The sequence below is a fragment of the Crocodylus siamensis genome, chromosome 9, assembly GCF_052110815.1.
Source record: "Crocodylus siamensis isolate JL-2025a chromosome 9, ASM5211081v1, whole genome shotgun sequence".
Classification (NCBI taxonomy): Eukaryota; Metazoa; Chordata; order Crocodylia; family Crocodylidae; genus Crocodylus; species Crocodylus siamensis.
In genome coordinates this window covers 51,202,645-51,219,023 of record NC_143403.1, presented here as the reverse complement: position 1 = coordinate 51,219,023, position 16,379 = coordinate 51,202,645, and the positions used below count along the sequence as shown (strand labels likewise).

The 16,379-nt window shown below is 47.2% G+C and overlaps 1 protein-coding gene across 6 annotated transcripts in view; it reads left to right on the top strand.

Annotated features, from left to right (window-relative positions):
• The window catches only part of TBX5 (T-box transcription factor 5), a 92,269-nt gene that overhangs the window by 50,388 nt on the left and 25,502 nt on the right, over positions 1–16,379 (top strand). For all 6 annotated transcript variants that reach the window (XM_090063566.1, XM_090063568.1, XM_090063564.1 and 3 more), the window contains 3 exons: positions 600–747; positions 4,649–4,801; positions 14,239–14,330. In XM_090063566.1, coding sequence (XP_089919692.1) covers positions 600–747; positions 4,649–4,801; positions 14,239–14,330 — 393 coding nt within the window. The remainder of the gene's footprint in view (positions 1–599; positions 748–4,648; positions 4,802–14,238; positions 14,331–16,379) is intronic.

Genomic DNA, 16,379 nt, shown 5'->3' with positions numbered 1-16,379 from the left:
ACCAGGAAAGAAAATCGATTTTAATTAGCTAACACTAACTTTAATCCTGTTTGACGACCAGATTATTGGTTATGGTGGGCCCAACAACTTAATTGTGTTCAGGGGAGAAAAATGGCCAGGACTGGTGAATGTTAAGAGTTACCACATGGTCCTCTCTTGGCTCCCCGCTAATTAGGAAGGAGGGAGGATGGGGTTAAATAGAAAAAAGAGAGAGAGAGAGAGGCGCAGAGATCCGACGGGAAATTTGCCAAAGATCTCAATTAATTTCCAGAGCAGTTTGTGTTTGCAAATGTCTCCTTCCCCTAAAATATGACCTGACCGTCCAGCGCACACTTCCTCCGCAAATGCAGGGAAATGCATGAAAGAACTTGGATGGCCAGAGGGAGGGATGGGTAGACAAGGACTGGACGGCTAGATGGGTTGATAGCTACACAGACAGACACACAGATGGGTGGGTAGGTGCATGGACAGGGAGCAACCGCCCTAAGCCCGTCCTCGCCGCGTTACACCCTCGCACGGCCGCTGATGCCCGGAGCTCGTGCGGTATAATCCTGCTTCGGGTCCTGAGGCTAAACTGGCTTTGTGTCCCTTTGGTTCAGGTCAGTGACGGGGAAGGCAGAGCCTGCCATGCCAGGCAGACTGTACGTGCACCCAGACTCACCAGCCACCGGGGCTCACTGGATGAGACAGTTGGTTTCTTTCCAAAAACTCAAGCTCACCAACAACCACCTTGACCCATTCGGACATGTAAGTACCTCGGCGAGCAGGGGGCAGGGGCACTCCGCCGGCTGTTCCCCGCTCCCCACGCGGGGTAGCCCGATGCCTTTAGGGCAAACAGCACGGAGCTCTTCACGTGCCGGCAGCGCCGAGCTGGGCTTGGTGTGGGGGGAAACCCACGTGGCTCCTGCCAGCTCCGCGCATCCTGATTGCAACAAAAGGCTGTGCCAGCGCAGTGCGCAGCCGCCGGCCGGCCCCGCGCTGCTCTCTTGGCAAGCTCTCGTTAGTCTTGGTTGTCAAATGAAATAGCAAGTCAGAGCATGGATGGGGGAGGGGAACCACCCCCCGGAACTGAATGGGAATAAAGTGACTAGGGCTCCAGTTAAATGGACGCGAGAGCAGGCTGGGGGCTGACAGGAGTCAAGCGCTTGATGGAAGGGGGCCGGGGGCTGAGCGGCGCGTTTCCAGCATCCCGGCGCGGCAGCCCCGCAGCTGCTCGGGGCCCGTGCGGTGAGATTGGTGGGAGAAAAGGGTCCAAAGCAATGCAAACTTGCGGGCTTGGGGGGAGTTCAGGGGCAGCGCTGCGGGGGGGAGCGTGAGAAGCGGAGAGCCGGGCAGGTGCGTTTTGGGTCGAGGTGTGAAGGAAACGCGCGCGCGCTCCCGCACCCACAGCACGCGTCTCTGCCGCTCGTGGCACACGCAGCTCTGCCTCTCCCGCACCTTCTCCCCCCTCCGCACCAGCACGCGCACCATCAGCCCCCTCGCACGTGACACAGCGCATATCCCCGCTCGCACACGGGCACGCGCATCTTTCCAGCTCCCTGAACACAGGGACACGTGCCCCTCACACGCATGCGCCGTGCGCTCCTGCTCTTAGTCCAACCCGCAGTAGCACGAGCAGTTCTCTTCCACCTGCGTGCATTAGCCGTCTCTCACACACACACGTACACGTCCTCACTTGTGTGCACGCCGCAGTGTTTACCGGCTCTGCGGATGTGCCGGGAGTGTACCAGTGGCAGGGAAGCCAAGGTCATTTCAATGCGACCGGTTTAGCTCAGGGGTCAGCAGTGTTTTTGGGCCCCAAACACCCACAGCCTCAGCTTGTAAGATGCTGCGGTGCCAGCGGATGGCTGGCAGCGGGGGAGCTGCGAGGGGCCTGATCTTGGGGCAACGCAGCCCCATCCTTTTTCCCGCTGTCCACCCTGAACCACGTGTGCCAAGCACAACGCCTTCATGCACCTCGCTCTGGCACCTGTGCCAGGGGTTGCCTAGCCCTGGTTTAGATGATGGTGACGATTACTCCCTCCTCGGATGAGTGGGGCCGCCGATCCCCCTCGAATGAAGCTTCATTCCCCAGACTCTTGGAAGCGGGATGTGCAGCTGCCCCGACTCGGGGCTACTCACACAAATCCTTCCCTGGCCACGGGCAGTGACTGGCTTCTTAAAACAGGCCAAATACACCGAAGGTAACTAAGTAACTATTTAGCTACCTGGTTTTAACCTCAGGTGGAGTCTGAGAGCTTTAAAGTCTGCTTGCTGCCTCAGTGAATTTGGTTAACAGTAAAATCAATCCGGCATAAGGCGAGGAAATACAACCTAACTGTGTTTCCTGCGCTCCCATCCAAAGTGCAACAACAGCTACAGGCCTAAACAGCCCCAGAGCTTCAGGCACACAACAGATTTTGGCAAAACTCATGCGTGTCCATTCGCGGAAGCAACAGCTCGTGTGAATCCTGCAGCCAGCAAGAGCAGTCTTCCAAATCTCCCAGGACAAGTCTTCCCCCGAGCCAGTGTATTCATGATTAGGGGAGGGGGGGATCCCGTGCCCCAGGATCCGTTCCCAACAGCATATTTTTCAGTCTTCATTTCAACACTTCGATTTCACGTTTCCCAAGCATTTCTCTAAACGCGACTTTAAACGACAAAGCCGGGCCATTAAATCCCTGCCCACGTGGTCTCTAATAATAGCAGCGATCTGACACGGGGTCTGCCAGGGAAAACAGCAGAAAAATGAAGGGAAAGCAACATGGAGAGAGAGCTATGGGGTAGATGTGTGATTATAACCCGGTCTGACTCCAGTTTCCTCTTAAGGGTCGTCCGCACGCACCCTCCGAGCCCTAACATCAAGCGTGTGCTTTTTCTTTAGGGTTTTCATGACACGAAAAATGGGTTGAGAAATCTGTATTTCGGGAGTCCAGATTCTTTTCCAGGCTCCACTACAGAGAGCGGGTGGGGGGGGAGGGAGGGGCCTGGGGTGCATTTGAATGCTGAGACTCCAGAAACAGCTCTCTTCTCCTCCAGCTCTCCCACCCCAAGGACACAGGCTCCCGGGGAAGGATGGGGTGAGCGAGGTGGATATGAAATGCCCTTGCAAGGCAGGGGCCAGCCATGCCCTTACTGTGAGCAGGCGGCTCTATAGAAAAGTCTCTTTAAACAAACCTAAGGGGGTGCTAAACAATAGGGACTTCAGAGGAGAAACGGCACCAGCAGACTCTCAGCCAGAGTCGCTGTAATGAAATTAAAAATCATTAGATCGTTCACCGTTGATGTCTGCGACTTCCCAGGACGTCAAAGCAATTTGGCTAAACCTCCAGGATGAGAGGGGCTTGCAAGCAGAGATGACTTCCAGGGGCCGGGGATGGCGCGGGGCTGGCGGGACAGACTGCGTCTCCCTGTCGCCATGTCCTAGCAGTCATTATCATCACGGAGCACAAGGGAAGGGAGGGGGGAGGCAGAGCGAGAGAGAGAGAAAATCCCTCCTTTCCCCAAAGATTAATCCCACTTGAGCGCCAAGCTTTGAAAAGAGACGGTCTCCGGCTTTATCTTGGTCGCGACCCCCAGGGCAGGCTTTGAAAGGAGGGGTGGGACCCTGGTGGGCTGTCCTCGGCCACCTCTTCTCCGTGTGGGGATGACCTGCTTGGTACAGTGCGATCCAGCCGGGCCTGGGCACGGCTGTGAGATCCTGTGGGATCTCTTTAACAGCAAAGCCAAGTACGGATCCATTTCAGATCCATTTCTTTCTGGGAGAAAGAGCTCAGCTTCAAAGCCGAGCCGGCCACGACGCCCCTCGGACACGGGCCCACGGGCCGTTTCACGCGCCCGGCGGGCGGGGCAGCCCCGCGCGGGTGCTTGTGCCCAGGGACGGGGCAGGGTGGAGAGGAGGGGCTTCCTTCGCCACGGGAGAAAGCTCGAAGATGAAGGGAAGTAGGGTCAAAAGCTTAAGGCTGGAGGAAGGGAGCCCCAGAAATGGAGCCCTCTCCGTGTGCAGCCAAGCCCCGTGTGGACAACGGGAGGGACATGCACTCTCCCTAGTGCCAATGGCATCGGCTCGTCGAGCGCAGTTTGGCCGTCCAGGCTAAGCGCCCAGCTCCCGGTCCGCCCCGGCCCCGCCAGCGCCAAGGCCGCGCGCGCGGTAGATCCGCGCCCGCTCCGGCGCAGGGCGCCCGGGGCAGGCGGCATGGGGGGCAGGCAAAACGGGGAGGGGGGGGCTTTCCTGCGACACACCACGAGGCAGCCAGATCCTGCCGCTGCATTACACCAGGGAGACTGCCGGGCCCTGCGCCTTCTGAAAGGGCACAAGACCCCCCCGCCCTCCCCCCGGGGGCTCTTTAAAGCGGGGCTGTGCGGGGCCGGTTCGCCGCGGATTGCTCGCGCGGGCAGTGGTGGGGCGCGCGGGCCCCGCTCGGCGCGGCGGAGGGAGCCGGCCTCAGCACCGCCGCCGCGCCCCGGCAGTGGCTCCAGCGCCTTCCCCCTCGGGGACCCAGTAGGTCGCACACGCAGTTCAGTGGGACGAGGAGGCCGCGGCTCGTAAAACCCGCCCGCTGGGGCCTCCTCAGGTGTCTCGGCTCAGGAAAGCCGCCCCCGGCCTGCAGGGGAGCGGGCAGAGCGGGGCTCCAGGCCTGACCCCGCCGTGTGTCTGCTTCTCTTCAAGATCATCCTGAACTCCATGCACAAATACCAGCCCCGGCTCCACATCGTGAAGGCGGACGAGAACAACGGGTTCGGCTCCAAAAACACGGCCTTCTGCACCCACGTCTTCCCCGAGACCGCCTTCATCGCCGTGACCTCCTACCAGAACCACAAGGTAGGGAGGGCCTGCCCCGGGGGCGCCTCGTGCCCCGGCCTGCGGCCCGGCCCGGGCTCCTCCAGCCCGCCCGCCTTCCTTCTGCTCCCCCGGGAGCCACACTTCCTTCCCCCTTCCTCCCTTCTCTTTTTCCAGCATCTGTCTTGCTGGCTTGCTTTTCTTTACACATCCCTCCTTCCTGGGCTTCCTTTCTTCCTTCTCTAGACTCACACTCCCCTCCTTCCCCCGTCATTTATTCATTCATTTCTTCCCTCCTCCCTTTTCTCCTCCCTTCTTTACAGTTCTCCATCCCCACTTCCTTCCCCAGCGCCCCCCGGACACGCCGCGGTGTCGTTCCGTCTTGTTCCCTGGGTGTTGTTCTTGGCCGCGGAGCAGACAGAAGTATCTCGCGTTGGGATGCAAGGGAAGCCAAGGGGGAATTAACTAAACAGGATGGTTTGCTCAGAAAGGAGACGACCAAGCAAGGAAGTTGGGTGTTATCTTCTTCCCCCTCATCAGTCAAAGGCTTGTAATCTGGCCCTGGAGCTGGGAGCCCCAGCGCTCCCCTTTGCAGTGAGTCTCCGATAACCCAGTCTGGCTCGGTTCAGCGGGCTTGTTTGGAGAAGGGCTCCTGCTGACAGCTCCTCCCTGCAGCCTGCTCCGCGGGGGGCTGCGGCGGTTGCGGGGGGGGAAACAATAATTCAGGGTTGTTGTGCACCAGGAAGGGGGCAGTGATTTACATGTGGGCGGGTGTGTATGAGGCACACATATGCACGCGTATGCATTTGCACGTATGCGTACACACAGGTATACGCATACCCGCACCAGCCCGTCCCGCATTCCTCATAGAGACAGGCAGCCTGATACCGAGATGCGGATCGCATCATCCGCACGGCCTTGCTCGGCTGGTCGGCAACGACACCTGGCAGTCAGACACTGGCAGTTGCTTTTCCAATACAAGATAGATCTCAGCTAGACCAGCTGTGAGCTTTCTTCCCTAAGCGCATGTGATCCTGCTTCTAACCCGTGCGGATATTTTCCAGGGACTGGGTAGCAAATAGCATGCATTTTTTTCGTGGTAGCACAGTGTTAGGGGAGTGAGAAGAATGGAAAAGTGGGTGTAAAGGGTGAAAGGCAGAGGAGAGGGAAACATATCTCTGAGGGGATGATTTTTTGGTGGGATCCATGTACTTTTGCCAGATCATCTTTAATTATGAATGCAAAAATATACATGGAGCAGAAAAGAGCTATATTAACATAGAGGCACACAGTATTTCTAAAGTGCAAAGGTCATTTTAAGGAAAAATTGCATTCCTTTAACAATAGGCCTCCACAAACTGTTTATAAATCAGGTTTAGGCCTTTTAATTACAACTTCGGGATGTGTAGAATGGTTTCACTGTGTTTAACAAGTGAAATCGTGGTTAATCTCAAACCAAGAAAGTGTCACATTAATACTCTGGCTAAATTATGGATGTTTTCCTGGAGCTGTGGTTAGGAAGTGCCAGAAAAACTTCGCCATTTTCCCCTTTATTTGGTCTCATCGGTCTATTAATTAACTAATTAGGTGCCAGCAACAGAGATAGCCTTGAGAAGAGGCAATCTGCTATAAGGGGGGAGAAAGAAAAGTAATATACCTCCACATCCTTTAGAAGAGGAGCTGTTGGCAGTGGTAGGACATAATTGCAAACAAACAGAATCCAATCTGAGTTTGGGCCAACCTATGCCATAAATTATAACTCTGCTCTGAATGCCGCAGCAAATAATATTATTATAATAAAAAGGACAAGCCAACCACTTTAAATACACTGCCTATAAGTAAACAGACTTAGCTTTCTAGGTCCCTGGATTTAATTGCTTTCCTTGTAGAAGCTAGGACTGTTTTGTAAACAAATAGCCTCCTTCTTTCTCCCCATGCCATAAAAACAAGTACTCCACATTGGCAGGAATGGACATATTCTATTATAAATCACCTCTGCCTGGCTGATAAGAATAGATACCTACATATCTGTCTGTCAAAATGTACACACAAGTCACAAAAGACACACACATCCTATGCAGTTTTACATATACCCACCCACACCTAAAGTGCATATCCCCATACCCACATACTTTACATACCCACCCACAACCACACATACACACGTCTCTTTTAGGTGCCCTAATCCAGCAATTAAGGGGGCTGCTATAGTTCTGAACCCAAAATGAAGAATCATTGAGGAATATATAAAAAAAAGAAATCATGGAATCATCTACCCTGAATGGCATCTCCCTCCAGAAAAGGGAACAACGTCTACAAATTGCCCAAATGCTGTTTCAAAGTAAAAACCAGTATTCAAGACCACATATAGCTGACATTCTGAAATTCTGATATTCTTATGCTCTGTATGTGTGTGTGAGAGCGAGACAGAGGCAGAGAGAGCTTTATACAACATTTTGATTATTGTGAAAAGGAAAGGCAAGGATATGTATAAATGTACATATGTTTTTTCACAAAAGGACTGAAGTTGACTGACTGATCAGAATATCTTTTAATAGCACAATATTTGTTAATATTTGCATTTGTTAACATAGTCTGATATATCTAATCTTCCTACCTAGACAGTGTGCATATAAACGCCATACTAGTTTACATATGTATGTATACTCACAGTTATATTTATGCATGTTTCCTAAACATGGCCCCATGGGCACTCATATTTTTTTCAGTCTTTGTGCTTATTGCCTATAGAAGGACTTGCCTGATTTCAGATCAGTGGATTTATTTCAAGAGCACAGCTGCAATCCCACTGTTGGATTTTGTGCTTATTTCCCCTGATATTATAGGAGGCCTGAAAAAGATATTTAAACAAACTGTATCTTCCCCCCAAAGCATGGGTTAAGCTATGAGGAAGGTTTCTGTAACATTTTCAGTGCAGTTGTCAATGACTCAGAGGAGATAAAAAAAAAATCTCCAAGAAATATTTAGGTGTTAAAATAGGTCACGTGCACATTTCATTTCCTTGCCATTTACACAATGGATGTATGCAATCAGGTTGATGCCCAAATATTAACTTCCCTTAGTTAAGGACCATTTTGCTTCAGTTTAAATCATTGTGTGTTACTAGCTCATATTTATTAGGTACTAGCTCTGTGCCTAGGACCAGGAAATGAACCCTAATAGACAGAAATAATTAAGGTTCTGCCCTCATGAGGGTGCTTTCAACAGCAAGAATTCACAACAATTATTCTCATTAATTTTTACAACCTACTGCTCCCTTAGCTGTACCCGGGCTTTATACTGGTCCCCCGCCCCCAAGGATATCCGGTTTTATGCTTATTTTTGTAAGTTATTTAACTTTCTTGATTGCCCAAGTCTTTCAAAGTACAGCCCTAGCTAGAATATTGTACACACACTGGAGTGTATAGATAGATAGAAATGGAATAATACCCAGTCATACACAATATATGTACTCACATGTATTACATACATTGCAGATAAATGCAGAAACAAGTTACATGATTAGTGACTGTATATGTCTCACACACAATCACAAAACACTGTTGAAAAAATCCTATTCAGGTTGCAAAGTCAAGCACACTCCACTCAAATTAGGGTGCCTTTATGACTTTCCATCAGCTCCATTGTACGTATGAATCTTGACACAATCTTTAATTATTTGATCATACTGTTTTTCCCTTGTAGCCCCATCTTATGCATTGTTTGTGATGGACGGTGCTTAGTTTATGAACAGCTACTCAATATTCTGTTTTCTCCTCCTCGTTCTGTGTGTGGCCCCATGCTTTATTACCACATCATGTTCAAGCCCTGCTTCAAAGACAGTGTATATCTTTATTTTATTGTTTGGGAGCTGAAGCACAGAAAGCCCCTCAAAATTTTATTATGATCTTGGATGCCCATCTGATATGACAGAGACCTGATTTTTCAGAGTGCTGTTTTCTAGAGCATTATATCATACTCAGTGATTAAATCATAGCTCCCACTGACTTTAGATTCATCAGTGAGTCCCCTGAATTTCTGCAAAGGTATCCACTTGGGTACCCAGACGATGAGGAACATGCAGTTACTGACTAGCCAGGAAAAATATAGTTGAAGTCACTTGCCAAGTATCTCTTGGGAACTCTAGCAGAAGAAGGGATAAAATCCAATTTTCCAGGGCAGTGTTGTTTTGCCTTAAATGTGAGACTGTTCTTTTTCTTCCTGCAGTCCCAGATCTTAGTCACTGCACATTCTCTGACTTCTACAATATAGAATCCAAGGGTTCCATAGGCAATTTTTTTTCATTATGATTTATTTCCAGAGCAAGTCTATCCTGTACTCTTCCCTAAGGCAGGGGTCCTGTGGGAAAAAATCATGGACGTACCACCTCTAGATCCACTACACAGACCTCTGTCATTGAGAACAAGAATTTGTTGCCCCCAGCTCCTTTTTCAAGTCTTCTTCCTCCCTCACCCTCCCACTCTGCCCCCCTGCCTCCTTTCCCAGTCTCTTTTCCCATTTCCAGCCAGTCCCACTTCTCTCCTGCAACCTGACTTCTTGTCACCTCTGTCTCCCTTCCCAACAATTCTTGTTTTTTGTTTCTGTCCAGACAGTCCCAAGCTTCCCTCCCTACCTTTCAGGCCCTGTATGGTGACAACATCCTTAGCTCCCAGCTCTCCAACTTCACGCAATGGTTTAGTTCCAGCATATCCTTCCCCCCTGTTCCCATATCCCAGTCTTCTTGCTCAGTGAGTCACCAAATCCCTCATCCTAATCTACTTCTTTCCTTCTCTCTAGATTTGTTTTTGGCCTTCTTTCTCCACACAGGTCTGTAGTGCCCAAGCTCACCATAGCCCATAGGAGCAACAGTTATAGGGAAAGTATTAGTTTTCCTCTGTAGCCTTTGGTGGAGCATTCTCAGATGCATTATGAGAATGATGCTAACAGCACTAGCAATTGGAAAGGCTCAAGTGTGCTCAGTGAGGATTTTATCGTCAGAAGCTTTAACTGATGCATTTGAAGAAATCTTTACTGAGCAGGTGCAAACTACATTTTTTTCTAACTCGTATTACTGCCAAATTTGGCTATATTTTCCCAGAAGATAGCTAAAAACAGGTGCCTGATACAAAAGCTACCCTATCACCTCTTCCAAACAATGGAGAATGAAAACCTCTCTCAAAAGACCGCCATAATTTTATCATGGGCAAAAGTATTATAGTTTTCCCTAGATTTATTCTCAGAAATCTCCACCTGAAGCAGACACCTTGCATGGAAAACTTCAGCACAAACAATCAGAGTTTAGCAAAGTTACAAGCAAATATAAATAGGGTCATATTATTGGAAGTGTTCAGAAATCTTAATAACACATGATAACACTTGCCCCACCTACAATAGGTGTAAAATGAAACATAAAAATGAGTGGCTACTGGGGACAGTGCTAGAAGCAATGGCTTCAAACTGCAGCAGAGGAAACTTAGGTTTGGAGATTAGGAAGAACTTTCTGACTATGAGGGTGGTAGGCTACCTAGGGGGATTACGGACTTCCCATCCCTGGAAATGTTCAAGAGCAGGTTAGACAAATACTTGACTGGGCTGATCCTGCCTTGAGCACGGGACTAGACTACATGATCCCATGAAGTCTGTTCCAGCCCTATTTTCCTATGATCCTTTAAATATCAAAAGGTATGTGTATAACTACTTTACTGTTCTGGCTGGCTTTAAACATCTAAAGTTTCTAAACAATGTGTGTGTGTGGACACACACATACATAGTATTAAAATGACTCTACAATACATACCTAGTTCTAAAATGATATTTGCTTATTCACTCACTCTCACGAACACATACAAATATTCACCTGCAGCCTCTGGAACTTGTGTTCAGAAATACTTTGTTCCCAGCTGGTTGGCATGCAAGTCTATAAGAGACCTGCTCACTTAGAACAAAGAGGTAGGGTGACAGACTCAGAAATTTGTCAAGTGTGTTTATGTTGATATAAATTTACTTTTGAAAAAAAACAACTTCTGTATAAAGAAGGCATCTCTCAGGTTTGAAAATGTGTTTGTAAATGCAAACATGGGCATTGATTTCCTTCAGCTACAAAATAAATACTATTAAAGCTCTGTTTTTATTCCATCTCTACTGCAGAGAAACAACTTTGGGGATTTTTCAAGGGAGTCATATTTTTTTAATGATGTAATTGTCACATAACTTCCTAGTAGAATTTCCTACCCCTTCCCTGTCTAAAAGATTTATAGTCAATTAGACTGAATTTCATTATGGCAAAATGGATAAAGAAGAAGGAAGTTCCCATCTGTTTGCTTGCTTTCATCCTTTAAAAGGTTTTGCAAGTTAAACAAAACAACCAGCCCCAAAACTATTATCATCAGTTCTCAAGATGCTTCCAGTCCAGTACATCTGAACCACACTAAAGCACTAAGGCCTGCTGCAAAGCTTACTGAAGCTGATCGAGAGACTTTCACTGACTTCAGCATGTTTCAGCTCAGGCCCTTAAAACACACATTAAAGAAAGAGGATCCCTGGAGCTTAGTTTCTATCAAGGCTTGATCCTGCTAACACACATATTGATACCCCTGCTCGAGTGAACATTCCCTTTGAAGGCTTTTACATGCCTAAACGTTTGTAGGGTAAAGTCTCAGTGGGTGGGTGTGAGCAAGTGATAAAAAGTGAATGAATGAAACAGTAGTGAGCATGAGTTGGTCCAAATACCCTTGCTGACTAGAGGACTGTACTCATGCAAGTGGAGTTCAGTAAGTAAGCACTTTTCACATTGGTGGGCCATAGCAGGCTGCAGCTAATGAAAATAAATTTTAGGGACACTGAGTAGTAGTCCTTATTTATTATGTAACTGCCACTACTTTCCAAGTAGAAATTGTCAAGTGATTTTCCGCTCCTCAAAACACATCGGTATAATACTAATATATTCTGATTGTAAATTTTTTCACTATCTTACTGCTCAGCAATAGGTCAAAAACACACTAGACCAAACAGGGCGTTTACATTTTTCTTTGCAATCCAAAATGTGAGACAAAAATGATGCTGTATCAGGGCAGTAAGTTAGGCCTTGACTTAATGAGAATGTGCAGGGATGCAGAAGCCTCTGTGATTGGGTTCCAGTGCAAAGATCAGGTCCCTATTCAGGAAAAATTAATAATGTAAGCAAATGGACTCAAGGAATGTCTTACTTTTGATGACTAGAAGAATACCATAGTAAACTGATAGAGTAAATTCCTGACCCTGCTGCAGTCAATGGGAGTGTTGCCATTGGTGTGGGTGGAGCCAATATTTCTTTCATGGATACTATTAGCAGAGGCCCTCATCCTGCAAAACTGCACAGATGCTTAGCTTTATGTAGATGGCTAGTCCCAGCAAGCTCAAGGGGTCTGCTCAGGTGCAGAAAGGAAGGCAAGTGCAGATTAAGGGTCTGAGCCCCAGATCCACAAGAGATGTGGGTGCTGCAACACTGAGCATTAGCTTCTAGGCACTTGCCTCCTGTAGTGAAATTCACTGGTCTGAGTTAGGCTCTTTGGGTTCCTACACAATGCATGGGGAGATTTAAGGATAGGATGCACAAGAAGCAGCACAGAAAGTGGGTAGCTGCCTAAGCTGTCCAGTAATGAAATGCTAAAGTAGTGGTCCTCAACCACCGCCCCAAGAAGCCATATCATCTTGCCCATGGGTTTGGAAGTTTGATGGTGGGGGGAGCAGTGGAAGTGCAAACGGCCAAACTGCTGTCAAACTTTTGGACCTGTGAGGAGCCCCATGGTCTGGATAATGTGGCACTGTGTGCTAGATTGGGTCACTATGGAGCCAGAGTGGAGTCAGATGGAGTCACTCCGCAGCCAGATCCAAGCATGTGGGATCCAGCCTGTGGATCAAGCCCACGCCGCTCATTTAACCCATGGGGTTGGAAGGTTGGGCACGACCGTACTCAAGAGTCATACTCCCTCTTTCACATGCTCTCCTTCTTACATTGGCTCAGTGACTCTTGCATTCTTTTTTATGCAGTATTACAAATTTAGCAAGAACAATGGAGAATACCTAGTAGTCCAGAATACCCCGTGGCTTGGTGGGTAGGGTACTCTTATCAGCGATATGGCTTTGGATCCCCTGTGGTAGATGTGGCAATTGAACTCAAGTCTCCCATTTTCCAATTTAAGTGCTCTAGCTCTTAGGCTGTCATATAAAACGATGTGGGGGTGGAACTACTACCCCCTCTAGCTGCATTAAAAGAAGCTTTGTGCTGTCTGTGTACATTAGGCATACTCTGAGAATGCCAACCAGACATAATCCTTCAGGGGAACTGGGTTGAGGACCATCTGCTTTCTGCAGGGCTGTGTGGTCTTGATGTGAGCTGGTCACAGAGCAGTGCTGGTCATGTACAAAAGCTCTGTACATATGGGGGCTTTAAAGTCAAATGGGGAGGGACTTGAGTTTAGACACCTCCAGGGATAGGTGGCAAGTCAGTGGGGGCCTTTTGGATCACAATTGTGGACTGACGCAGTTAAAGTCCTATGCTAGTTGTGCTAGTTGCCCAAATTCTAAGTCTTTTGTGAATTTGAGCTCAGGGTCTAAGTAGTTACCCAGTTCAATGAGGTTCTGCACATTAGAGACAGCTTGGTTTAGTTAAGATAGGAAACCTGGGTTCTGTCCTCTGCTGTTAACAGAGTGTGTCCTTTTAAGCAACTCTGTTTCCTGTGTCTGAACTCACCCACTTATGAAATGGGATTAATATTACCCATGCACACAAAGCACTATAAGAGTCTTGGAGAGAAGGCATGGTAGGAAATTGCTAAATGAAATAAAGGAGAACATTTCCATCAAGCTCAGTGGTACCTGATCAGCCATAATAACAGTTACTTTTGTCAAAGAAAAAAAGCCATTGTCATGAAGATCTCAGTCTGGTAAGCACTTGCTGATGTGTAAGGGCATTATGCAGACCAGTGGTTACTAAATGTTTTGAACTATTGGATGGCTGTTAATCATCAACATTTCTTGTGCATTACCATGCACCCTTATCCTCAAATTTTTAATTGAGCACTACGTGTGTCTACACGTTCATTAATGTGCTGTAGTTACTGCGCAGTAGTGCCAGCACACTTTTTTTTTGTGACAGTTACTGTGCAGTAGCCCAATAACACTGCACAGTGCCTTATTAGCATGGCTTTTGACCAGCACACTACTGTACAGTATTATTAGGCTACCATGCAGTAAGCCTCTTGTGTAGATGTGCTCTGTGTGTGTGTGTGTGTGTGTGTGTGTGTGCGCGCGCGTGCGTGCATGTTGGAGTGTCAGCACAGACCACCATTGGTCAGGGGACAACAATTTGGAATTACTGTCTCGCTTAAAAGTGTTTCAGGATAAGCCCTAACCATGAAGGGGGTTCTTGGGAGAGGTCTTTGTAACTCTGTAGTAGAATTAAGCACTCACAATAAATCATCTGTGGTTTTTTCCTTCAGATCACCCAGCTAAAGATTGAAAACAATCCTTTTGCTAAAGGCTTTCGAGGCAGTGATGATATGGAGCTGCACAGAATGTCACGAATGCAAAGGTAAACTATTTTTAAACACTGTGTTAAACAATTGTATTGCCATCAGAACTATGTGCTTCTGACATAAAATGAAGTTATGCTGACCAATTTGGATCTCAGTCCTGCAAGCGCTTAGATACATGCTTATCTTGGTGGTTTTTACTCAACTCAGAACTAGTCCCATGTGTAAAGTTACTCACATGTGCAAATGTTTCACAGGCTCAAGGCTTTGCTAACTATGCAAATTGTATCTGTAGACAACAAATAATGTTTGTGACCCTGCAAGCCATTTAGCATGTGAGTAACAACTTAAATGGAGAGATCTCTCTTTGTATAGCCTGCTCATCTAAACTCATGCCTAAGAGTGTCAAAAGATCTTATAAGAACACTAATTAGTCTTATCCTAAGTCATTTGTGATAATTAGAATGTGTTCTGGGTAGCCCTATCACACACCGATTCTAACAGCTATGCAGAACCTGGCATGTGGCATAAATATTTTTTCCAGCACACTAAAAAATGAAATAACTCTCCCCCACAAATCTCCACATCTATTTATTAATATCCCAACATTTTTATGTTAAATTACCCTGTAGGTTTGGTCAGTGGAAAGACGTGAAAGTTTATATTTATTACAATTTTTCCCCGGTGGGTAAAACACCGAAGACTATTAGAAGAACTTCATGCCATATGGAGATTATGGCATGGAGCCATGCTGAGCTGGTGCTAAAAATTATCTGGTGTTTTAATGCAATCCTGTGGTCATAGTTGTTGACATGGAAAAAATACGCACAGAATTTAAACACGCATATGCAAACACACACATGCTCACAGAACTGGAGAGGTGAAAGGGTTAAAATACATAGAGTGGGTTTGGCAGCATATTTTCTGATGTTCAGCTTGGCTCATAGATAAGTATATCAGAAATAACTCTGTACTTTCACAAATAAGTTATTTTGAGGGAGAGTAGGACAAGAAATAAAGACCCAATCCCATTCAGTATTCTTGCTTCAGTGAAATATTAGCAAGGAGTATGCTTTGGCATTTGTGGTGTCTGCTTGTCTGTCTGTCTATCTACCATTTTTATGTATATAATGTGTTTGTGGTATAACAAAGCTATTTTTGAAATGATGGACCAAATCTTGTTATACACATCAAAAATGTAGCTTGATATTTATTTAATTTGGCCACTTCAGTGTAGGAAAAATAGATTAAAATATTTAAAAACAATTAATATGGCCCTTGTACTAGAATTTGGCAACTGAAGACCATCTTGGCCCAATGATCATCTCAGTAGGAAATACAGCCATGGATATAAATAGTCATGTTAAAGCAAAGTCATGTTGACTTGGACAGCTGGAGATTCTGGAGACTGCGGACAGTTCTGGAAGTCAATGAAATATCTGATCCTTGGTGAGCAGCAGGGGTAAATGGAGATACAGAGTGGGTAGGTGGAAGGAAAAGATTGTCTTTGAAAGTCATTGTTAGGCCATTGTCGGTATACACTGGGATCTTTGCAGATCTCAGGCACTTTCTGAGAAATCACTCCTTCTGCATTGCTCCATGTGCTCCATGCAGCAATCACAGCATGGTAGGCTTTGCTGCTTTACTACTATTGTCTGCTGTACAGTTGCATGCATCTTGGTGAATCCTCACCTCCAGTGGTAGCTGCAGAGTACACAGCAGAAGCTTATCCTGCCCAGAGCTGCTCTGATATACAAAGGATTGTAGTTTACAGATCCACTTTTTGTGGATTAGAGTATGCTGGGAGCTCTTCTGGGGTCCTTTCCTCAAGTACCTGGACTTGCTTACTTTTTTTACCAGCCTGGAAGTCTGATGGATGTTTGTAGAGGCAGGAATTCCAACAGGTGTGCATGTGAGTTTTTGAGAACATTTTCCAGAGTTGCTTCCCCAACTAAACAGCACCTCTGTGGTTTGACCTACTGCCCATTCACAGCAGAACCAAGCTTATAAATCTGCCCAAATCAAAGACTGCAGTCAATATAGAGATGGTGTTAGTATCTTTAGTGGAATCATAGAAAACAGTGATGCAAGATACCTTGGGTGCATAT